Source organism: Cyanistes caeruleus, unplaced genomic scaffold, assembly GCF_971803275.1.
Source record: "Cyanistes caeruleus unplaced genomic scaffold, bCyaCae1.hap1.1 HAP1_SCAFFOLD_105, whole genome shotgun sequence".
In the NCBI taxonomy this organism is placed as follows: domain Eukaryota; kingdom Metazoa; phylum Chordata; class Aves; order Passeriformes; family Paridae; genus Cyanistes; species Cyanistes caeruleus.
Genome location: NW_028255906.1, coordinates 764,977 through 789,382, shown reverse-complemented (window position 1 = coordinate 789,382; position 24,406 = coordinate 764,977). Strand labels below are relative to the sequence as shown.

The 24,406-nt window shown below is 51.7% G+C and overlaps 1 protein-coding gene across 2 annotated transcripts in view; it reads right to left on the bottom strand.

The window, feature by feature from the left end:
• Positions 1-8,178: 8,178 nt before the first annotated feature.
• The window catches only part of LOC147646263 (uncharacterized), a 239,963-nt gene continuing 223,735 nt past the window's right edge, over positions 8,179-24,406 (bottom strand). Inside the window, exons 1-14 of one of the 2 annotated variants that reach the window (XM_086873715.1) lie at positions 14,461-18,511; positions 14,033-14,104; positions 13,582-13,653; positions 13,308-13,379; positions 13,119-13,220; positions 12,595-12,702; positions 11,837-11,908; positions 11,575-11,646; positions 11,386-11,487; positions 11,033-11,176; positions 10,592-10,663; positions 10,187-10,288; positions 9,391-9,556; positions 8,179-8,859 (exon numbers count right to left, since the gene is read on the bottom strand). In XM_086873715.1, the coding sequence (XP_086729841.1) occupies positions 8,634-8,859; positions 9,391-9,556; positions 10,187-10,288; positions 10,592-10,663; positions 11,033-11,176; positions 11,386-11,487; positions 11,575-11,646; positions 11,837-11,908; positions 12,595-12,702; positions 13,119-13,220; positions 13,308-13,379; positions 13,582-13,653; positions 14,033-14,104; positions 14,461-14,557 (1,479 nt within the window). In that variant the 5' untranslated portion in view covers positions 14,558-18,511 and the 3' untranslated portion in view covers positions 8,179-8,633. Of the gene's footprint in view, positions 8,860-9,390; positions 9,557-10,186; positions 10,289-10,591; positions 10,664-11,032; positions 11,177-11,385; positions 11,488-11,574; positions 11,647-11,836; positions 11,909-12,594; positions 12,703-13,118; positions 13,221-13,307; positions 13,380-13,581; positions 13,654-14,032; positions 14,105-14,460; positions 18,512-24,406 lie in introns of those variants that run through there. The other variant, XM_086873716.1, reaches the window with a different exon arrangement.

Below are 24,406 nucleotides of genomic sequence, written 5' to 3'. Positions count from 1 at the left end.
CCTTGTACATGTTGTCACTGGTGTTCCCGAACTTGTCCCCTCACCAGGATTATTCATCTCATTCTCACTTTCATTTAATTGAGGGACAGGACTGGTTGCTTGAGGGGGAAGGGAGAGCTGGCCTGGAATAACTCGGCTGTGAGTCTTGGACATCTCTAACAGTGTCTTCCTCGTGCTTCTTGACAATTTCAAACATCTTGGACCTAAACTACACGCTGAACAACATCTCTTTATTTTCCACCTGTTATCTCTTTCCAAAGGAAGGACCGAAGTCTTCTGGGGGTCCAAATGAAAGCCATATTCTTTGTGCCACTCAGGTTTATTCTTCAGGGTAAAAAAATGTGTCTGCACTTATCTCTTGGTCTAATTTGTCTTCTTTTCTTAAAAATAACATCAACTGTAACAGTGGATGATCATTTAAAGTTCCAGGCATTAGGCAGTCCATATTCACCATTTTCTAATTTTTGCCAAGCCTACCGTTGGTTATAGTATTTAATCAGATCACTTCGCTTCAAAGAATGACCCTCTGGGATTCCTCCCAAGTATTTCTAATACTCTAGTGGACTCTGCGTGCCTTGGCCCAGATGTTCCTTGTCTGTGTCACACCTGTGAGTTTGGAATGGCCACCAGGTGGGCCGTGTGCCAAGGAGGCCGTGCCAGCTTCTGTGAAAGGCCCTGAGCCCTTCCTGCTGCGGCTGCGTCTGCAGCCCTGGGGGCTCCTTCTGCTGCCCGGAGCCTGCAGAGCAGGGCAGCGTTTGCTGATGGTTGGAGCTGTTCCTAGAGATCCCGTCAGGCTGTCTTAGACACTTTGGGCAAGGGATTCCTTCCAAGCTGGTGTAGTGGTTCAGATTTCCTAATTTCGTTTTTCCGGCTAATGCACTAAATAAATGTCGTGGTTTTAAAGCAGTAACTGAAAAAATTACTATAAAACTTACTTATTTCTTGCTGTGAGATATGGATCAGAACAAGAGCAAAACAGGCTTAAAACTTAAAAGGAATAAAGAAAGTTTATTAACAAAACAAGAATAAGAACACCAGAATAAACCTCCAGAAAACCCCTTTATCCCCCACTACCCAACCATTCTCTTGTTCACATGACAACATAGAGACAAAAAAACTTGGAACTTTGGTGTTTAAAACAGTCTTAATACTTGCTAGTCTTTTTATCAGTCTTTGTAGAGAAACAGAAGTCTTCTTCTTGAAGTCTTCTTCTTAATCTCTGGAGTTTTTCACAAGAAAACCATTTCTGTTATAGCTTTCTATTTTCCTGATGCCAGCTGCCCGAAAATCTGTCATCAGTTCACTCCTCCCATTTCACATCACTCTGAGGTGTGTATGGGTCAATGAGTCTAGGGATGTCATTTTTAAGAATGAGTTATTCAAAGGCAAAAGTTCTCTTCATCTGTCTCTGTGAGCTTCTCTGGAAACAGAAGTATGCTCTTTGCCTCTACAATGGCCCCAAATCTTCAACTATTACTTCTCCCCACTCTGTTCCAGCACCTCACTGTATCACAATTACTCCACCTTTTGCTCAAAATCCACACTTTGAACACTCCACTCCTCCCTATATACTCTGTCATGAATTAAAGGAGTTTTTTCAGGACACTGTTGTCCATCTCCATAGCTTTAACAGAAAAATATTTCAGCTTCTCTTCCTCATCTAAAACTTAACTCTTTTCTTCACGGTCTTTGATGGTTTTATGATGTCATCTTCATATGGATTGTCTCTGTCTCTCTGGGAGAAAGGAGTAATCTGTACGTTTTATCCAGGTAGTAAAAGAGTTAAAGTCTTGGAAAGCTGCAGATGTTGATGGTGTCAGGTTTCAGTCCAGCAGCAGAAACTGCAAACCAAGCCAGGCCGGCCGGCTCCGTTTCTCCCCCCCCGCCCTCTGCGGCCTTGTCCGGCCTGGAGGGGGGAGGAGGCCGAGACAGAGCCTGTTACCTCGTCAGAAGCCAGAAACCAAAGAGAACAAGAGAGCCCTGGCTTTACATCTCAAGGTGGTGTTCACAAGTTGATCTCACTTTTCAATGGTCAAAACTGCTGTCAGTTCTTAGAAATGACCAATAATTGGTCACAAGACTCCCATCAGCCTCTCGCAGCTTCAACTTCCTCCCAGCTCCCAAAGCTGTCTTAAAGGTAAAGTCACCCCATGACACACCTGTCTTCCAAAACAAAGACAGATGGGGAGTTTCTCCATCCTCCTTACCTTTGCAGGGCCGGTAGAGGTCTTGATTCCCCATGCTCTTTTTGTGGGGCTTTTTGTGTCTGTCCCCCTCCAATATGGGGGGCTCGAGTTGTGTCTGTGCCCCTCCGACTTAGGGGGACAGGGGATATTTGCTGCCCCCTTTCTGCTTCTGGAAAGCCTGTGTGGGCTCTTTGTCCCACTCTGATTTGGGGGGTGCCAGTGTTGTCACCATCCTGGCAGCCCCAAACCGCTCTTTGACCTTTTCCAGACCAAGGGTGTTCTCTGTCCCGTTGCAATTTGCGGGGCTGGCACAGCCACAATTCCCCTCCTCTTTGGGGGGGCTGGCAGTCTCCCCTTCCCACTCGCACTTGGGGGCTACTTTGAGCTCCATTAATCTCTTATTTTGGGGGGGCTGGGTATTTATCTCCCTTCAGTTTGGGGGGCCCAGGGATCGTCTCCATCCTCCTCCAGTTTTGAGGGGCCTGGGAGTAGTCTCTGCCTCTCACCGATTTGGGGGGGACTGGTGCAGGCTCCACCCCACTCTGATTTTGAGGGACAACCTGGAGGAAAGGCATCAAAAGCTTGACAAAGGCTGAAGGGAATGCTCTGATTACCCCATTTGCCAAGAGGTTCCCTTAGCTGAAGTTGCTAACAAGGACCAGAATTGCCAGCCCGCAGTGGGTTTCGGGTTGTTTTATTTCCTGGGCCCTCAGTCCTGCGTGGGACACGGGAACTGGGTGCTGCAGAGGCTGCGGCAAGGCATCAGAAATGCCCGCCCAACACCCAAGGATGGTAGAAGATCTGCTCCAGCACTGGCCGATCCATGGGGTGCTTGGACAAACACCAGCGGATCAGATGTTGGCACTCTGGGGAGAGAAGGCAGAAAGCAGCGCTCACTTGCAGAAGGCTCCTGCCCAGCTGCTCCCAGCGCCTGCAGAAGCCGGGCCACGCTGCGTGTGCTTGGAGCTGCCCTGGGCGTGAGAGCGGCACGGCAGGATAAGCCGTGGCCTTGATTGGGAGGTGGCCCCTGCCTGGACCCACCACCACTGTTTGGCATCCCCGGGCCCGCCGTGCTGGGCCTTGCACGCTGAGCCCACGCCCACTGCCTGCGGCCATGTCCCACCCTTGGCCCCGGCCATATCCCTGCTTGCCACGGCCCGCTCTGTCCCGCTGTCCCCGCTCACTCACCAGCTCGTCCCACGGCAGGACCGTGTCCTGGGCCACGCACTTGATGGCCACCTGCAAGCCGTGGAGAGATGGGGGCTGAGCTGAAGCCTGGCTCCAGGACACTTGCTGCTCCTCCACCTGCTCCTGAGATGGCTCCCCTGGATCAGGCTGGGCTCCCACTTCGACCTGTGGGCTTTCCCTGGCCATGTCAGTGGTCAGGGTTGCACCCCTGTTCTTGAGGTTCAAGGGTCCAAGTGAGCTGGGAGACCTGTCCCTGGGCTCTGCACCTTCTGCAGGCTGACAGGTCTGGCTGAGCCTCTCCGAGGGATGGAGGCTGTCAGAGATAGCAGAGGCTCCTAGCACCATGGACATTCTCTGACAGCCTGAGCTTCTTGCATGGGTGGCAGGTCTTTTCTGCTGTGCCATCCTTGCAAGGGTTGAGGCTCTCCCAGGGATGGTGAATCTTGCTGGGAGCAGCCTCCTGAAGGGATGGCAGCTTCTGGAGAAGCTGGGCGAGCCACAGCAGGACACGTGGCCTCACTTCATCAGCTTCTCCAGTTCTTTCCACATCGCCTGCCACATCCCAAAGAAGAGCGGCACAGATGTCCCACTGAGTGCCCAGTGCTGGATCATCACTTCCTGCAGCTCTTGGGCCACTGCCATGCAGGGACTGCAGCTGCAGGAGCTCTCCAGAGGGCTTGCGGGAGCACCTGGCCGCTTGCGAGGGGTCGCCCGAGGCCTGGAGAACCTGGGAGCTGCAGGGGCTGCTTGGTTCCTCCATGAGCCTCTGGGCCTAACCCTGGGGCGCTTCCATCTCCTCCTCGTCTGCTGCCTCTGTGGTTTCCAGTGGCCAATGGCCCACCAGCCACAGCAACCAGCAGCAGGACAAGTGCAGGCATCGGGATGCCACCGTCACACATGGCTACAGCACGTCCCATGGTGACTGCACTGGCAGCTGCGGGGGCTGGCCCGGTTTATATAGGGCTGGCGTGGTGATGTCACAATGCTGTGGCCAGGACAGCTGTGTGACATCATGGCCCTGCATCACCCCAGCGCTCAGCTCCTTTGTGACATCACGGCCCCACCCAATTCAGGGATCACACAACCGGCTCATCCCTGAACATGAACATGGCCGGGAAAAGCCTGGAAATAAGAACCGGAGCTCAGCCCCTTGCAATGAATCCTTCCCTGGAGCAAGTGGCAGCACATCAGGAAGAGTGCTGCTGCCACCTGTGTCAAGCCCCTGCTCCTAGAATGCTGCAGCGGCACCAACTTCAAACAACCACTACTCTGTGCTGGAGAAGATCCCCCAGAGACAAAGGGAGGTGAAGTTCCTCTGTCTCTGGGGAGATCTCCTGAAATGGCTGGCGAGGACTGCAAGAGTTTTTTCTTAGCAGCTCACCAACTTCTGCAGAGCCTCTGTTGTAAATCAATCAGGATATTCCAAAGAGCGCTCATTCTTGTCCCACTGCTCTGGTTTTGACTGCCATAGGGTTCCTTTCTTCCCAATAGCTGGCACATGCTGCGTTTGGATTCAAGATGGGAATGCTGTGGTTCAGTCAGGGGTGGTTTGTTTTCTGCTGAGCAGGGCTTGCCCTTTTCCAGGACTTTGCAGTGTCCCTTGGTATAATGCATGTTTTCCACTGGGAAGGGATGGGTGAGATGCAAAGAAGGATGGAAAGAATGCATTAGAAAACCTGTACGGTGTCTGTGTTTATCAGGTGACCATCCACATCCAGGAAGGGGATGACGTAATTTCTGTATTTTTTTAATAAATGCATTTAACAAGTCAATTTTTCTTGTGCCTCACATTTTTGGCCACCTTCATCTCCAGCTGAGCTTTCACTGCACCAAATTTCTTGCTACAGTGGCAAGAAGCATCTCTGTATTCTTCTCCTGACCTTCATTCCTTGTCCTCTACCCGTCCCATCCCGCACCAGGGAGCGGGGACCTTCCTGGGGCAGATGCAGGAGGATATCCAGGACAGTCCTTGCCTGGGACGGGTGTCAAGGAGATCCAGGAGGGTTCAGTGTCCAGCTCTAAGTCCTGGGACACCCTGTGCCGTGCTCCCAACAGCCCCGATTTTCAGGAAGGAGCCACAGCAGCCTCCTGGCCATCCATGGATTTTTCTCCCAGGAATTCACTGTGGAGCTTGTTTCTGTTTTCCTGCTCTTTGTGAGCTCCTGTCCACATGGCATGGAGCTGGAAGAGGTGGGAGGGGGCAGAACACACAGCTGGGGAACTCTTGAGGGCTGCTGTGTCACTGGCACCCTGCTTTCCTCCTCTCCCTTTCGTGTAGCTGTGGGCCGGGACGGAGCATTTTTCTGGGGGAGCTCACGGTGCCCTGGATCCCTGCCCTGAAAGGGGAGGGCCTAGAGCGGGCATCTCTGCCCTGCCCCACGCAGCCAGGCTGTCCCACAGAGCTCCTGCAAAGCCCTGCTCCTGCCCGCCAGGACATTAATTAGCGAGGTTTTAATGAGGGAGGAAGGAACGGCGTTCATTAGGGAGGGGAGGGCGGGGAGCCGCTCCGAGCCGAGGGGGCGAGGCCTGAACGGGGGGCGGGGCCAGCGCTGAGGGGAAAAAGGGCGGCAAAAGGCTCAGCCCTGCTGAGGGGAAACGTCGGGAAGGAGAAGACAGAGTGAAATTGTTGGGGAAAAGGGAGACACGCACCCCGAACGGTGGCTGGGGAAAGCTCCACACACTGCAGCCTGCATAGCCCAGCCCCAAACCCAGGGGAAGCCCTGGCTAAAATCCAGGATAAACAGTGCTGAGGATCCAAGGAATCAGAGCCATGATCCGTGTGGAGAGTGTCCCTGACAGGAGGAACGTGAATGGAAGTGAGCGAGGCTGGGGCAGGAGGGTCAGAGCGAGCAGAGAACGGGGAGCTTCTGTCCATGGCAGGGCCCAGGGCAGCCCTGTCCCAGCAAGTGAGCAGGGAGCGGATCCTTGAGCTGCTGCACGTTTGTGCTGCCCTCGCTCAGCCGGGAACCCCCTCATTGCCCGGGGGGAGCTGGTGGCAGTGGGGAGTGGGAGAGGAAAGAAGCGGAACACAAGGATCTGTCCTACAGCCACGTGGACTGCAATGCTGTGTTCATGGGCTGTGCCAAATGGCTGCCCTGTTGGGAACAGAACCAGAAACCTCCACCAACATCCTAATTTACTGCTCTAGAGAAAGAAAAAATTCCCAACTTTAATTCCAGGGAGGATAATTTAATATCTCCTTGGCATCTGGAGATCTATTACCTGAATCCAGTCATGAGTTTCCTTCAGGTCTTCACCCTCAGGACCAGTTAAAAGACAGTGGGGTTAAACTCTTTCCCACTTGTTAAATCTGGATCATCCTGTTCTGTGAGGGGCTTTCTTGGTTGCCACAGCCTTAAATTGCTGTGAGGCTTTAAGGATTAGAGAACCTCCTACTCTCCTCACCATTAAAGCCGTGGCTGCACAAGTTTACAAACAATGGGGCCACCTCTCGCCAAGTGGTCTAACATTTTAGAAAAAGGGGCCATTGGTCTTCAAGAACTGCCCTGTAGTGTTTTGCACTAGAACTCCTTTGGCCTGCTTCTGTTCAACACCCACATAAAATTCAAATTCTTTTTCCCTGTTTGGAAGGGCTAGGGCAGGTTCTTCAGTTCATCTGCTGTTTAAGACTTCAAAATTCTGACAGTAGTTTTGCCCATTGAAAAGTGACATCAACCTGTGAACACCACCCTTTAAAAGTTAATCCCGGGAATTTCTCTTTCTCTTTGGTTTCTAGCTTTTGAAGAGGTCACAGGGCTCCGGTTCATCCTCTCCCCACCAGGCTGAACAGGGGCACGGGGGGAGCAGGGCTGGCCGGAGTTCTGCGGTTCCCGGTGGGGGATGGAGACTGTGAAGTGACAGGAGCCCCTTCCCAGAGGGAAGTACTCCCATCTGTACTACTGGACTGCCCTGACTGTCAATCTTTGACTTCTTCAAAGGGTTATTGCTAAACAAAACCTTGGTTTTGCCTTCTGACATTGCTGGTCAGGCAGTGTCCCGGGAGATGCTCTTGATGGTTTCCTCTTTTCCTGGTCATGGCACTGGAGGAGGTCCAGGCCCAGGTGATGCCACTGAAGGAAATGTGCCCTCATCCCAGGGACGCTCAACACGGACTCCCCCAGCCCCTCAGTGCCCCGCTGCTGGTCACAGCAGCCCCTGCCTGGCTCCTGCCACCCACACTCTGGTCAGCCCTGCCTGCTCCTGGACATGGGGCTCAGCCAGGGCTGGTGCTGTGTGGGCTTTGCTGGTGGTACCAGCTGGACACTGGGGTGAGAGCTCCATCTCTTTATTGGAACAGAAGAGCTGTGCTGGGCCCTGCCCTGGCAGGAGGGACCCACCTTCAGTCCAGGCCACAGAGCAGGGCGGGTCCCTTCAGGGACACAGGGCCTTGCTGTGGGTGGTGGCAGCATCTGCACAGCAGCAAGCTGGTAATGCAGCTGTGACAGGGACATTGGGCATGGGCATGGAGATGTGAAATGTGTGGTGCAGGTGTCCCTGAGGGAGGTGTTTGGTCGTTCTTGTGAAGCTGCAGAGGGGCACCTATTGAGAGAGGAGATGGCTGAGGTCCCAGCTGCAGCTGGCACACAGGGACCCTCCTGCACAGCGGGAGATTCTCACTGTGCTCAAAGATTCCCTCTGAAGCCTAAGAGGGGAGCTTGTCAGAAGTCCCGAAAAATATCTGGGGAAAGGTCTTAGGTTAGTTGTTGAGACGAGGTACAAATCTCCAGCGGGAAAAGAGCCTCTCCAGTAGGCTGGGTGTTTTGGGGTGTCTTAGTTCTTCCTAGAATAAAGATCACCAATTGAATGCAATTTCAGTTTTTATTCTAGAAGTGTAAAAATATTTCAAGATTTTCTGAATTCTAAAACTACCTTGAAAAACCCTGAACTACTATGGAAATAAGCAAAAAAATATTTGTAGATTTCTTTCTACAAAAAATATTTCTAAATATTTCTAAAAGTTTCATATTTCTAAAAATGAAAAGCAAAGACAAAACGCGGTTGCCTTTTCAGAATTCTAAAACTAATTTGAAAAATACTAAACAACTATGGAAATTGGGAAGAAATATTTGGGGTTTACTTTCTATCAATAATAATTCTAAAGAGTTCTAAAATTTCTAATTTCTACAAATGAAAAACAAAGATGACATGGTACCCCATGCCCGGCTGCTGCCTGCCCAGCCAAGGCTGTGGCCAGCCAAGCAGCTGTGCCAGTGCTGGTGGTACCAGCCAGAGCCCAGAGCAGAAGCCCAAAGGTGTTGCTCAAGCCCTTCCCTGGCAGGAGGGGCCCACATTCAGGCCTGGCCAGGCACCAGGGCCAGCACCTGCAGGGACAGAGGGTCCTGTTCTGGGTGGTGGCGGCACAGCAATAAACTGATAATGCAGCTGTGGCAGGGACAACGGACACTGGCTTGGAGATGGAGGATGACAGGTGCAGGTCTCCCAGACTAATGTGTTTGGCAGGACATCTGGAGGTGCAGAGGTGCTCCTGTGGAGAGAGGAGGTGGCTGAGGCCCCCAGCTGCCGCTGGCACGCAGGGACCCTCCTGCACAGCAGGGCCCAGAGCGGCCAAGGCTCCCCAGCACGGCTGGAGCTGCTGGCACAGCTTGGCCCAGCTGGACAGCTGCCCCTCAAGGCCCCGGCGAGCAGGGGATGGCTCTGGGCAGGGTCCCTGGCCAGGAGCGGGCCCCAGAGCGCCTCTGCCTTTCAAGGGCAATCTCATCCCTGCTCTTTCTCCTGCCCACCTTGCTTTGCCTCTGCCCGCTGCTCCTGGGGCTGCTCTTGGCCAGGCAGCCTCAGTGGCAGCCAGCACTGGCTGCAGCCCCAGCGGGCTCCCCAGGACAAGGCCCAGCAATTAAGAGGCCAATTAAAGGCCTGGGCAGCAGCAGAACTCTTGGCAGAGTTATTTGGACAACCACTGACTATCTACAGGTCCACAGCAGCCTCACTGGGTATGTTTCTATTCTACAATAGACTTTCAAAAGAATCTGTTTGAGGGAAAGATGAACAAAACACTCACCGTTTTGTCTTCCAGCAATACCAGATTCCAACACCACATAAAACGAAGAAATGCACGAAAAAAATCAGGCCTGCCATTACTTCTGGCCAACAGCGTGTTCCCTGACAGAAACCTCTTCCGATGTCCTTCTGGGAATTGGGAACACGTGTTGTGGTGCTGGCTGCATCTGTGGGAGCAATGGGCAGTGAGAGCCCGTGCTGTGCTGCGCTGCTGAGCTGGCAGCATGGTGGGAATGTCCAGGATGTTCTCTGTTTCCCCCAGAGCTGGGGCCTGCAGGCACCTTGTTGGCCCCTGGCACAGGCTGTGCCACCCAACAAAGCCCAGAAGGCCGGGAGCAGAGCCCGGGGGACAGCACAGCTGCTTGGGCAGTGGCTCCTTCCAGGGACACGGGCCAAACCCATCCCTGAGCAGCCACTGCCACCCCTGAGCCTCCCTTCTCCATGACATCTCCCCCAGCCCAAGGGGACAGAGCCAGGCCCTGTCAGGGGCCAGTGCAGCCCCTGCCCAGTTGGGAGCCAGGGCTGGCTGTGGCCCTGGGCTCCTGGCAGGGCTCCCGCTCGGGGCTGCTCCTGTGCCTTTGGCCTCTGGGCGCTCACGGCTACCTCTGGGAGCAGCTGCACTGGGATAGATGTTGGTGCATGAGTCCCATTTCCCAGGAGCTGGAAACGAGCTCCAGAGGCCTGGAAGCCGAGGTGCCTCCAGCTTTGGCTGCTGCTGGGTCATGCAAGGGCCAGCCCTAGGGGAAGAGCTGCTGGCACACAGCCCCGCCAAGGGCTGAGCCCAGCACAGCAATTACCTCCTGTGTCTGGGCCTGTGCCTGGCATCGCCTTCTTTCCTGCCAATGAGCCACTGCTTCCTCTGGGAAACGTCTCCACCTGCATGGCCTTTTGGTCCATCCCTTGAGAAAGGAAGAGGCACAGCTGAACCAGATGGAGAAGTTCTTGATTTGGGTGCTGGCATTTTCAGGACCTCATGCTTGTCAAATACGGGGATAAGGTTCAAAAAATGCCTTGGCTTTTGGGCCAGGGCCAGGGCCCTCCCTCCTCCAAAAAGCTGCCAATTCTGAGCAGTAGTGAGGGGATCGTGCAGGGCGAGGGCACACACGTGCACGGCTCTGTCCTGACACCTGCAGCGATGCTGCCCTGGCTGAGCTTTGGGCTCTGAGCTGGCAGCTCTCCCAGAGGGAAAGGCCTTCACCTACCCTCGCCATCTCCCCGAGCCTCAGTCCTGGACGTGGGTTGGGAAGCCAGATCACCTTCAGCAAGAGGCTTGGCTGCAAGGAAAGGCAGGACAGAAGAGCTCCCGTGGATCTGTAGGAGATCCTCAGGCTCCCTGGGGCTGGCAAAGGAGCTGCACAAGGCACAGCCCAGGGGCCCAGCCCCTTCCCTCTCTGCTCCTCTCCGTGGCTGCACAGAGCACATGGAAGGAGACACTGGCATTGCACATGGGAAGAAGATTGACAGCTAAATGCTCCTTCCTCCCACTGACAGCGATGCTGTGGGATCACTCAGAGCTGCAGAAGGGAGCAGGGCAAGGCTTCCAGAATCCTTCAGCCCTGAGATTATGTTAAGGGATATGGCACATGAGTGAGCTCTTGCCACCTTGACATTATTCCATCAGGAAAAGCACATTGAGAACTTGCCTCCAGCATTCTCCAAGTCTTGCCAGCTGTCATCTAGCCGGGCTTCCAGGTAATCCATGTCCTGATCCCAGTCTAGAAGCCAGTACAGATCAGAGCCACGTCCATGGTGCGCTGGGATCCACTTCTGCCTTGGGGTAGTGGGCACTGCAAGGGGTTTGGGTTAGATCGTGAGTACCAGATGTCGATGGACATGGCCAAAGCTGCAGAGGGGCCTGGGGAGCTCTGGGCTGGATCCTGGTCACTCTCCACCCTCTTTGCAGTCCCTGTGCAACATCCCTGGTGGGGGGTGACAGGGCCAGAGCAGGGGTCCTGGCTGCTGAGTCTCAGGAGAAGGCTGAGGGACATGGACCCACCTTGTCCTCCCTGCAGCATTTCCTTCAGCATTTGCGGAGTGATTTTGGATGGCACATGGAGTTTCTGGTGTCCTGCAGCTTTGTTCTTTCCACTTGGAGGACCTTAAGAGAAAATAGTTCCCCTTTGCAGGAATGGATCCCAGAAAACCAGTGCTCAGCCTGTGGGGTCAGGAGGGACACACCACTCACCCCTGCGATGGGAGCCGGGCTTGCGTACAGTTACCAACCCAGGAGCTGGGAAAGTCCTCCCTGCAGGCACATCTGTAACTCAACAGCCACAGGAGCTTCTGTCATCTCTGCTCATCTGCACAGGCAGCACTGAGCCACAGCAGTGGTGAGGGGAACGCGATGGGCGAGGGCACACACGTGTATGTCTCTGTCCTGACACCTGCAGTGGTGCCAAGACATTGAAACTGCTTATTCTGCTAGGAAAGGACCATTGAGAACTTACCTCCAGCATTTCTCAAGTGTTTCAAGCTGTCATCCAGCAGGGCCTCTGGATAATGTAAGTTGTGATTCCAATCTAGAAGGGAGCCCAGATCAGAACCCTGCCATGGTGTGCTGAGATCCCCTTCTACTTTTGACAACTGGGCACTGCAGGGGTGTCAGGTAAGACCCTGGGTGCCAAATGTTAGAGGACAATGGCCAAAGCTGCACAGGGGCCAGAGGACCTCTGGGTTGGTGTCTGGTCACTCTCCAAGCTCTTTGCAAGCCCTGTGCAACATCCCTGGAAGAGGTGGCTGGAGCAGCCCAAGGCCCATTGGGGCTCTCTCACAGCTACAGCTGAAAGTCTTGCTAAAGCAATGGGGAAAAACTGCAGCACGCAGTTGCACAACTATCCCTCCCTCACTCCTGCCCTCTCTCCCTCCCTTCCTGCCTTCCTCTCTGTCTCCATCCCTCTTTTCCCTGGGACAGCTCTCCCAACCCAAGGGGGCAGAGCCAGGCCCTCTCAGGACACACTGGAGCCTTGGCCTCCCCCTCTGCCCATTCCCCACCCTGGGCACCCCTTTGCAGTCGCTGCCAGGTTTTGGGACGTGTCTCCCATGGATGGACCCCAGCAGGACTGCTCAGTAGCCGAGTGCCCTGAGCCTGCTGGGGATAATTCCTCTGGGCTGTGCCGGTCTTGGCCGGGCTGTGCCTGCACTGCCAAGCAGCAGAGATGGCAGCTCAAGCCTCAGCAGGGCTCAGGCCCAGAGGCACAGCAATTACCTCCTGTGACTGTGCCTGGCATGGCCTCCCTTCCTGCAGCAGAGGCTGCCCATGGGCCACTGCTTCCTCCGGGAAACGCCGCCTTCAGCACAGCCGCTCTGTCCACTTCTGCAGAAAGGGGCAGCTGGATCAGATGGAACCATTCCCCACTGGGGAAACTTCAGGAGGCAATGCTTGTCAAAGGCATGGTTAAGGATCAAGAATCCCTGAAAAGTTTTTGGCATTGGCCAGGGCCTACACTATCAAAACAGCTGCCCTTTCTGATCTACCTGGGGACCGAGAAATTGCAGGGGATCTCAGTGTGAGCATGACCCCTGCTGCACTTTGGGCTCCCTGCCTGCTGATGCCAAATGCCTTCCTGCAGAGGCTGGGGAGAAGCTGCAGCCAGGCCAGGCTGGGAAACAGCCCTGCAGGCCAGGAAAGCAACAGTGGGGCAGCGAGGCTGCCATGGATCCGCTTCCCACTGTGCAAAGAAAGCCCCTGGCTGCTGAGTCTCAGGAGAAGGCTGAGGGACATGGACCCACCTTGTCCTCCCTGCAGCATTTCCTTCAGCATTTGCAGAGTGATTTTGGATGGCACATGGAGATTCTGGTGTCCTGTAGCTTTGTTCTTTCCACTTGGAGGACCTTAAGAGAAAATAGTTCCCCTTTGCAGGAATGGAGCCCAGAAAACCAGTGCTCAGCCTGTGGGGTCAGGAGGGACACACCACTCACCCCTGCGATGGGAGCCGGGCTTGCGTACAGTTACCAACCCAGGAGCTGGGAAAGTCCTCCCTGCAGACACACCTGTAACTCAACAGCCACAGAAGCTTCTGTCACCTCTGCTCATCTGCACAGGCAGCACTGAGCCACAGGAGAGGTGAGGGGATGGCGCAGGGTGAGGGCACACACGTGTATGTCTCTGTCCTGACACCTGCAGCGATGCTGCCCTGGCTGAGCTTTGGGCTCTGAGCTGGCAGCTCTCGCAGGGGGAAAGGCCTTCACCCACCCTCGCCATCTCCCAGGGCCTCAGTCCTGGATGTGGGTTGGGAAGCCAGATCACCTTCACCAAGAGGCTTGGCTGCAAGGAAAGGCAGGACAGAAGAGCTCCCGTGGCTCTGTAGGAGATCCTCAGGCTCCCTGGGGCTGGCAAAGGAGCTGCACAAGGCACAGCCCCGGGGCACAGCCCCTTCCCTCTCTGCTCCTCTCCGTGGCTGCACAGAGCACATGGAAGGAGACACTGGCATTGCACACAGGTAGAAGATTGACAGCTAAATGCTCCTTCCTCCCACTGACAGCGATGCTGTGGGATCACTCAAGGCTCCAGAAGGGAGCGGGAGCAAGGAAAAATTTCCAGAATCCTTCAACCCTCACGCGACCTTAACGCAAATGGCACATAAGTGAACACTTCCCACCTTGACAGGTTATTCTGTCTGTACAAGTGGCAATTCAGAACTTACCTCCAGCATTCTCCAAGATTTTCAAAGTCTCATTCACCAGCGATCCCAAATAATTCAAGTCATGTTCCCAATCTAGAAGGAAGCACATATCAGAACCATGGCCATGGTGCACTGGGATCCCCTTCTGCCTTAGGGAACTGGGCACTGCGAGGGGTTTGGGTAAGGCTGTGGGAGCCAGATGTCAATGGACATGGCCAAAGCTGCAGAGGGGCCTGGGGAGCTCTGGGCTGGCTCTGGTCACTCTCCACCCTCTTTGCAGGCCCTGTGCAACATCCCTGCAGAGGCAGCAGGACCAGCCCAGGGCCCCTGGGGACTCTCTCCCTCCCACAGAGGAAATCCTCCCTAAAGGCCTGTGGAAAACCATCCCCAACTCTTCCCAGGAGAAGGAAGTGCTGTCCCAGGAAAGGGAAGCCAGGCCGCGGGCTCACCTGCTCCCTGTGCTCGCTGCGGAGCAGCCTGGGCAGCCCTGTCAGGCAGGGCCACTGCCAGGAGGAGCAGGAGGAGGAGGCGCAGAGCAAAGGCCATGGTGCCTTGCCCTCTGCCAGTCCTGCAGCTCTTGCTGCCACCACTGTCCTGACACCGCTGTCCCAATGTCAGCACCGCTGCTGCCGCCGCCGCTGCTGCCGCAACAGTCGTGGTCAAGGACTGACTGCTCGGTCCTCGTGGTGCTGTGCAACCACGGGGCTCTGGGACCTCTGTGACCTCAGAGCCTGCTGTCACCTCAGCCTGCTGTCACCCCACAGGCTGCTGTGACCTCATGGCCAGGGTGGAATTGTGTGGGGAGTGGGATCTGCCTTCTTCACCAGGGAGCTCATCCTGCCCAGCAGCTCTGCCCAAGGGCTATGACAGGGTCCCAGCCCAGCTGATCTCACAGGCTGGGGGATGAAGGGATGGAGAGCAGCCCTGCTGAGAAGGACTTGTGGCTGCTGCAAGGAGAGAGGCTGGACATGAGCCAGCCATGTGCCCCCAGAGGAGGCTGCCCAGCAGCTTGAAGGAGGTGATTCCACCACCCCTCTGCTCTGGTGTGAGCCCACCTGGAGTACTGCATCCACCTCTGGGTGCCCAGCACAGAAAGGACATGGTCCTGTTGGAGCTAGTCCAGAGGAGGGACAGAATGCTCTGAGGGCTGGAGCCCCTCTGCTTTGGAGACAGGCTGAGATAGCTGGGCGTGTTCAGCCTGGAAGAGGGAAGGCTCCACGCAGACCTGATTGCTACCTTTCAGTACTTTAAGGGAGCTTTTAGAAAACACAGGACAGAATTTTTAGTAGGGCCTGTTGTGACAAGACTGAGGGGGAATGTTTTCAATCTAAAAGACAGTAGATTCAGACTAGACATAATGAAGATGTTTTTTACACTGTGGGTTTTGAAACCCTGGCACAGGTTTCCCAGAGAGGTGGGCATCCATCCCTGCTGACATTCAAGCTCATGCTCTGAGCAACCTGATCCAAAGGTGTCCCTGCTCACTGCAGGGCACTGCACTAGATGGCCTTTAAATGTCCCTTCCAAGCCAAGCCATTCTGTGCTGCTGTGCACCTGCAGAGCAGTGCTGGAGTAATGCTGGGGTGATGATGCTGGCACCTGTGTTTTGGTAGTTGTGCCATTTAGCTGTTGGCCAAGAGAGGATTGATGGGCTGCACAGTGAAGTCTGCAAAGAACAGTGTGCTCAAGGAGAAACAGGAGAGGAACAGGGCTCCCAGCTCAGATAAATGCCAGCATTTTGCTGCCCATTTCTTGTTAAGAAATAAAGCAATGTTCTGAAGATCCCTTCAGAGTGGGTGCACTATTGGCTGTATCAGTGCTTGTGTTCTGTAAAACAGGTGAGCTGTTACAGCTTCTTGCCCCATTTACCACTGGATAAAACCCAAATACTGCATTGCTCCATGTCTCCTTTCTTCCAAGTAAAGGTAGATTTTGTTCATTCTTCAGTGGGACATATTCATCTGTTGACAAGCAAATTCTTCTTGCCACTCACACAATGTTGATTTGCTCTAATCCGATTATAATTAAGACCGTAATTTATCAGAGTATAATTAAGACCATATAATTAATTGTAATTAAGGCTGATGGATTGTGAGGCAAAGTGTTGCATCATTTTCCCTGGAGAGAGTTTTTCTCTAATTCAATGACATTTGAAGACAGCTGTAGCCTACCATACTTCTGGCATACTAGAAATGAAAAAACAGCCATGGAAACAGGCTGTTCTATCCTTTTCTCCTCCTCCCTGAAGTCTGAGCTCTTCAGCTGCCTCACAAACATTGTTTTAATTCACACAGGCATCCATCAGGACAGTGGCTGTGAAGCTTGGAGCAATGTAGGTTTAGAGCAGCAAAAATAATAATCCATTTCCCAGGTTAAGCCAAGCATTTCCCAAATAACTCTAGCTACCGTCAGGGATGTTTCCAAAAGTATCATAGTAAATGTTGGGAGCGGGGAGAGAGAATGTGAACAAAATTAAAAATACAGCTTTCTGAGATCTTTTTATTCCTATAAAAACAGAGTCAAAATTGTTTATAGATAGAACATTAACCAAGAAGTGAATAAGAGATTGTCAAAATAATAGCTTAGGAAACAAAAATATCTAAATAAAAATAAGTTAACATGTGGATTTATAAGAAAACAATCATACTAAGGAAAAAAAACCCCTACCAAATCTAAAAACAATAAGTCTGCCTCATCTGTCTCAATATCAAAAAAAAAAAAAAAAAAAAAAAAAAATTGAAAATAATCAGATCCTCATGACCATTACTATATACAGGACCCTCCAGGTAATGGGAATAAGCAAAGGAACTTTTGGACATTTTTTTTCTCCTTGGGCTGGGGGAGCTGTCACAGGGAAGGGAGGGTCAGGGGTGGCAGTGGCTGCTCAGAGATGGGTTTGGCCCGTGTCCCTGGAAGGAGCCACTACCCAAGCAGCTCTGCTGTCCCCCGGGCTCTGCTCTCAGCTTTCTGGGCTCTGTTGGGGGGCACAGCCTGTGCCAAGGGGTGGCAAGGTGCCTGCAGGCTCCAGCTCTGGGGGAAACAGAGAACGTCCTGGCTGTATCCAGCCTGCTGCCAGCTCAGCAGTGGAGCACAGCACAGGCTCACGCTGCCCATTGCTCCCACAGATGCAGCCGGCACCACAAGACATGCTCAGAAGATCTGGGAGATCATGAGAAGAGTTTTCTACCAGGGAACACATGGTTTGACTAAGTTAATGGCCACTGTGGCTGGTGGAGCACTTTTCCTGCTGATGTGCTATGCTGGAATCTGGTATTGCTGGAAGAGAAAAGGGTGAGTGTTTTGCTGATCTCGGCCTCAAACAGCTTCTTGAAAGGCTGCTCATAGTCGGGAAACATTCCCAGTGAGTCTGCTGAGGACCTGTAGATAGTCAGTGGTTGTCCAAATAACTCTGCCAGGAGTTCTGCTGCTGCCCAGGCCTTTAATTGGCCTCTTAATTGCTGGGCCTTGTCCTGGGGAGCCCGCTGGGGCTGCAGCCAGTGCTGGCTCCCACTGAGGCTGCCTGGCCAAGAGCAGCCCCAGGAGCAGCGGGCAGAGGCAAAGCAAGGTGGGCAGGAGAAAGAGCGGGGACGAGATTGCCCTTGAAAGGCAGAGGCGCTCTGGGGCCCGCTCCTGGCCAGGGACCCTGCCCAGAGCCATCCCCTGCTCGCCGGGGCCTTGAGGGGCAGCTGTCCAGCTGGGCCAAGCTGTGCCAGCAGCTCCAGCCGTGCTGGGGAGCCTTGGCCGCTCTGGGCCCTGCTGTGCAGGAGGGTCCCTGCGTGCCAGCGGCAGCTGGGGGCCTCAGCCACCTCCTCTCTCCACAGGAGCACCTCTGCACCTTCAGAAGAGCAGCCAAAGACTTTAATCACCGAGAAGCTGACCTGTCATCCCCGCTCTTCACCTCTGTCTCACTCTGCTCTGCTGCGGCTCCATCCCTGTCTTGAGGGCGTCCCAAGACCCACACCTGCAAAGTGAGACCCTCTGCCCCTGAGCCTCCTGGCCCTGGTCCCTGGCCAGGACTGAAATTGGGCAGCCCCTGTCCACCAGAGCAAGGCTTGGCCCATGGTTTTTGTTCCAATAAAGAGATGGAGATTTCATCTCAGTGTCTGGATGGTACCACCAGCAAAGCCCTCATGGCACCAGCCCTGGCTGAGCTCCATGTCCAGGAGCAGCCAGGTGTGCCCACGGTGTGGGCAGGCAGGAGCCAGGCAGGGGCTGCCATGACCAGTGGTGGGGCCACGAGGGGCTGGGGGAGCCCATGCTGAGCGTCCCTGGGCTGTGAGGGCACATTTCCTTCAGTGGCATCACCTGGGCCTGCACCTCATGAGGCACCCAGGGCTAATTTGGGCTCTCTGCTAAGGTGTGCAGGGATCCCCCATGAGGTGTGCAGTGGGGTTAAATTGAGAGGGTTTTTTCCTCTTCTCAGCACAGCAAAGGGGACACTCTTGGCTGAGGTTTTGCAAAGCTGGGAGGAAGCCTCTTGCGAGCCCTTGGGCCCGGCCTGTGGGCACAGCGGGCAGGCAGAGCCCATCCCTTGAGGCCAGCCCGGGCTGCTCGGGCCGGGCCGGGCCGGGCCAGGTGAGGGCCCCGGCAGGGAAGGGCCGTGGCCGTGGGCTCTGATGAGGCTGCCGAGCTTCACCCTGGCCCTGTGCTGCAGCCAAACACACATTTACAGCCACAGCCATTCTCTGGGGCACAGGAGGCACCCGGGGCTGGAACTGAGGCCATGGCTTCTCACCCTGAAGGGAGGCTGGCTCTCTTGGTTTGGAGGGCACAGCTTAGATCTCAGTTCCCTTTGTAAACCTGCTGGGGAAGTGTGGAGGGGCAGAGAGTTCCAACCCTTCTCATTGGGAAGTGTGGCTGATGCTGTGGGGTTTTTCAATTTTTTGCCCTCTGAATTTGTGTCCTGGCAGAGGGTTAAGTTTGCTTGCTCTCACAAAGGCCCTTTTCTTCTTGGTGCTCAGTGGGACTGCAATGCAGCCGGGGTTGAAGGAGGATCTGCGGCCGCTTGGGCCATGATTGTGGGACACCGTGTGGGACCTGCTACTTTTGGCTGTGCTTTGTGGTGCTGCTGGTTCAGGCCTTTTACAGTAACTGACTTCAGTTTCTTCATCTTGTCACCATGGCTGGGAATAAATCTCTTGAACACCCCTGTAGTATTAAGAGGCAGGCATTGCTTTCTTGAAGTGCTGTATGCACAGGCCATGGGGATCACAGGGCCTTCTTGGTGGGGACTTCAGGGAGCCTGGTGGTCATTGAGGGAGGAAGCTGATTCTACTGGAAAAAAGAGGGTTTTCCATGTGTGGAAAAGAATAACCTCTCACTTCCCCATTGTAAGAGACGGTCCGAAGATTCCCTCATCTGTCTCACAACCGTCTCAAGGACATAGACTGAGACCCTGAATATCACAAGGGACTTGGTTTGGGGGTTTGGGCCTAGCTGAGATGGATGTTTGCTCAGTGATTGTTTGTAGGTGGTTGCACGGTACACTGCTCTCGTTCCTGCTGGTGAGCAGAGGCTTGGTAACCTGCGTAACGGGTTTTCCACGACTCATGGCTCTCATTCCTGCTGGTGAGTAGAGGCTTGTGCCTGGTACCCGGTGCAATAGGTTTTCCACAACACCTTGTCCTTGTTCCTGCTGGTGAGCAAAGACTTGCAAGACATGGATCGCTCTGTACCCTACACCTGCTCCCTGCGCAATGGAATTTCATCACAATGATCATCAATCTCCTCTGGTTTTGGCCCTGCACCCCTCGCTTTGCAAAAGACTATAAAATTATACCCCAAACTTACCTTCCTTTGAGATCTCCCCAATGGACAGAAGACTCTGCGTCGTTGGATGGCTGAGTGGACTTCAACATTGGTAGCTATAATCCCCTTACTCTCTTTTCCTTATGCTTTGCTTTCTCTTTTCTTTCCCTCTATCGCATATTAGTGCTGATGAGCACTCAATAAAGTGTGTTTTCTTGTTTAAGTCCTTGGTTTGCTGATAATCTTTTGTACTCTAAGACCGGCTAAAAGAACCACATCACGAATCCCACCTTGCGGATCGTGACGCCCATCCCTTTCTGTACAAAGTTACACAGGCAAGTGCATTCAAATATCTCTTTCTGCATTGTCAGCATATTTTTCTTTCGATATCTATCTGTCTGTCTATCTATCTATCTATCTATCTATCTATCTATCTATCTATCTACCTACCTACCTTACTAATCTATTTCTATGCATGAGGTTTTGTTACTTTATAAATTATGACACTTCTATTGAGAGCTGGAAAATGATACCATCCATGTTTGATATAGCAAAGCTTGGCTTTAGGAGCACACATGAACTGTGATTTCTTTCTTGCTAGACATATGCTGGCTTGTTTAGATTGACTTTGAACTGATATCCTGCAAAGCTGGAAAATGTCTGGTGGCCATTGCTGTGGTATCCTTAAAAATCCTTTTTTCATTTTTATTTTTTTCTTTTGTGCTGGTTGGTAAATACCTTTCTTCCTTAAGCTGTGTGCTGGCAATATTGGAGGTAGAAAATAACATAATACTGCATTTTTTGGATACTTGATAGCTGTCCTGTGAAATTTTATTGTAGTATGTTCTGTCTAATACCCACTCAGAATTAAATCAGCTGGTCAGCTACTGAGCACAACTTACTGCACAGCTGCAGCTCAAGTTTCCACAGTGCAAGTGGCTTTTTCTTCCTCTGCATATGTATCAAACACAATCAAATGCAAGGCTGCTGACAGAGGAAAGAGCCTTGTTTAGTGGAGCTGTTAGCGTTCAGGAACACACATAACCACGAATGGTTATATGAAGGTGCTTTATTTAAAGAGCTCTGGGTGTCAGGGGTACACATACCCAAATCTGACCCAACTTGGTTTTGAGTTGAACATATTTTATACTCTATCATTATGCAACTTACATATTAATTATTAAACTTACATTGTTCTATTGTATGCATTGTTTTTACCCAAGCATGAATTTCTCGTAATCCCCCCTTAGCCCCCTAACATGGTTCCCCATGTTCTCTAAACAATAATTATATCTAATCACATCTAACAATTGTATCATTTATCATAGACTGACTACACAAGTGCAGCTTGACCTGGTCTTTAGCAAGCACAAGGCCTAACGTTTCCAGGGCCTGCTTTTCCCAGGGCTTTCCAAACCTAACTTTCTTTCTAAGTCCCTGAATTTTCTAAGATTTTAAGGCCTTTTACTATCAGAGTCAGGACTTTGGGAAGGTGGTAGCTGTTAGATCAACACCCAGCAAACTGCCTAAATTCCTTTTTGTGACTGCTGTCTGGTGACTTTGGCCTGGCTTCTTGAGGAGGTTCAATTTTCATTTAGAAATGGCACGAGAACACTCCGTGTGCTCCCGTGGAGCCAGGGCTGTCCCAGGACACATGGAGCTGGGACAAACGGCACATTGATTTTCATCTCAAGAAGCCACCTGAGCTCCTCATGGCAGCAACCCCACGCACTGCTAATGGATCCATTACAATTAACTCAGCACACAGCTTGGAACTTGAAGCTCTGACATACGGAGCTTGTTCAGTTCTGCCATGGAGGAATGGAGTTTGGAAACAAAGAGGTTTAGCAAGGAGATCCACGCACAGCTAAACTCTTTGTACTCTAGCGAAGGAAGTCTTAGGATGTAAACCCTCACCCATCCTCTGGTTTTACCCCTCCAATGAGCCAAATTCTTGGTCTTCATTCCTGTGTCAGTAGGAAAATATGACAGGGAAGTGGAGATCCTCCTTGGCTTCTTCAGCTGGCCAGCTTGTAACCTCATCCTCTGCCACAAACAGGAACAGACAAACTGGGATTTTGTTATGAAACCTACTTGGTGTTTGATTTTACCCAGAAGTAACTGAGATTCACTGGAATATTTACAAGCCATAAATGATGGATTTTTTGTGGTTGCTAGAATCTTTCAGATTTTACAACTTTCCTGCTGCACGAGAACCTGGCACTTGCAGAACTCTTGCCCCATGCACTTCTCTAGTGCTTCTTGCAGAGAAGTGCTTTGGGATTAATCAGGACGAGTGCCACGTTCACGTGTGGTTTATGGAGCCCACAGGACAGGGAATTGTCTTTGCTGAGGGCACTGGCTGTCATTCCAACACCTGCATCACTTTTTCTACAGTAATCCTTGTGAGAAAGGTTGTTCTTTGCCATAGAGATTTTTAGTCCGCATTTTTTATCTCAAACAGCCAAAAGTTTTCCATCTCACAGGTTTCTGATGCTGATTTTTCCATTCCAGTCTGTTGTTGGCCTTGTCAGGAAAATTCATCTACAAACACCAGAGGTTTATGTCTAAAAAGGAGACAGAGGAGTCCTTTTACTTGATTTGAATAAAGGGAGAGGCCATGGGCCATTCTCCTGGGGTCTCTCAAATTTTTGGAGGACACAGCCTCCTTTTTATCCGAATTTCCCAGCCACGTCCCTGTCTCTTTCCCCATTAGCTGAGGTACTTGAGAGGTCCAGACTCCCCGGAGTGCCCGATACCTAAGATTCCCCTCTAATGTATAACCCTCCTTCTTCATTTTTAATTCTTATTGAATTTATGGTTTTCCCCCATTGTTTCTTTCATCTTTCAGTATCAAATTTCATTTATCAGCAAACTTATAGTTTGTTTGTAAAGGCAAATATCTTTTTTCCATTCATCAATCAGAGGAATCCTTCCCATTGTTTCTTTTATCTCTCAGTGCTAGTTTTATTTACCAGCAGACCCACAGCTTGTTTTTAAAGACAAATCTCTCATTCCTCTCAACCTCTCTTTTTAAAAAAAATTTCTTACTAATTGTCTTTACAAACTTTAGTTATCATTGACTTTATTTCCTATTCCTCGATTTTTTTTTTGTTTTGCAATTATTTGCAGTGACATCAATTTCTGTCCTTTTGTAGCTATTCCTGGATTAGTAGCTATGGCTACTACCTGCATCCTCTTTATCAAATGTTGCAGAAATTGTACTAAGCAAGGGATCATACATGCTAAAAAGATTAGAGTTGCTACAGCACAAGAAAAGCATTTGTTAAACCCACAGTTTACCAGATAACCACGAAAACATATCTTATTCTCATTCTTTCCATGTTTGGACTGATACATGAGTTAACTTTCCCATTGCTTTTGTAATTTGTTTCACCACCTTTTAACTATCATTTAATTTGCCACACTCTCCCTTCTTCTGCTGACAGCGTTTGCATTTCTAAGCTCTCACACGAGGCTTCTACCTGCAGTTCCATTTAAATCTGTTTTGTTGGATCTGGACCAGAACCCATTACAAAGGATTTGAGTTTTGTTTCAGTGTTGCTACTTCTACTGATCATCACGGACAACACGTGTCCTGCTTGTGGAATTGTTTTGGGGGCAGCTTAAAAATAAGGGCTCCAAAAAACCTTCTCTTTCCCCTCTGCTTTATAGCCTTCAAAAGCTTTTTGGTAATTATGGAAGGAACACCTTGCTTAGCTGCTGGTAGTGAACTTAACAAACATTTGATTCTATTTGCCTTGATATCTGAAACAATTATAAGGAGGGAAGTTGGGGGTCTAACACTCTGAACCTAAAGTCTGGTCAGAAATGCTTTTTCCCACGTATGTGCTTCTTGTTCTATTTAGACAATAAATGCTTTTTTTCAGAAGAATGAAGCTACCATGGACTTCCTTCTTCATCTCAAAATCTTGTTTATTATTGACTTAACTCACTGGTTAGGTTTGACTGGGCTGGCCACCCACAGCCAGTCTTCAGATCTTCCTGGCCTTCCACAGACTTCACAATTTTTCAGGTAAAAGGATTTGCTACTTCTTCTCTTATGGTTAAAAATTACTTTTCTACTTTTGGTTTCAACTTCAACTGGCTGACAATATCAAGGTAAGATTATTAAGGCAGACATTTTAATGGTGTAATTTAATTTCCTAACTTAACTTTTACTTTCATGTTGTCTTTACACGACCTGTAGAGGTGAGTGAAGGCACAGAAAGAGCTTTAACATAAAGAAAACAATGACAGTGAGGATTGGCCTCTAATGACTGGAGATTTGAGAGAAGGGATGCCCACACAAACTATTTCAGCAGCCAGGCTGTGGGAGGCACACGGGGCTTCCCCTGATGTTGATGGCCTGGCTACTGCTCCAGTCCCCTCTTGTGGAGCATCAGTGGCAGCCTGCCGAGCTTCTCCTCTAGCTGAGATGTCTGAATTTCTGGGGCCTTAGAGACCTTGACTCGAGAGGGATGGCTCTACCCGTGTTCAGCTCTCCTGACGGCTCTTTCTGTGCTCAGCAACACTTGCACAGGTCTACACTACTTTGCTGCTGCTGCTGCTGCTGCTTCTCTCTACTCCTTCACTAGGACTCAATCTCCTGGCTGGATGTTGTGAACAGCAAAGTCTAAAGGCAGG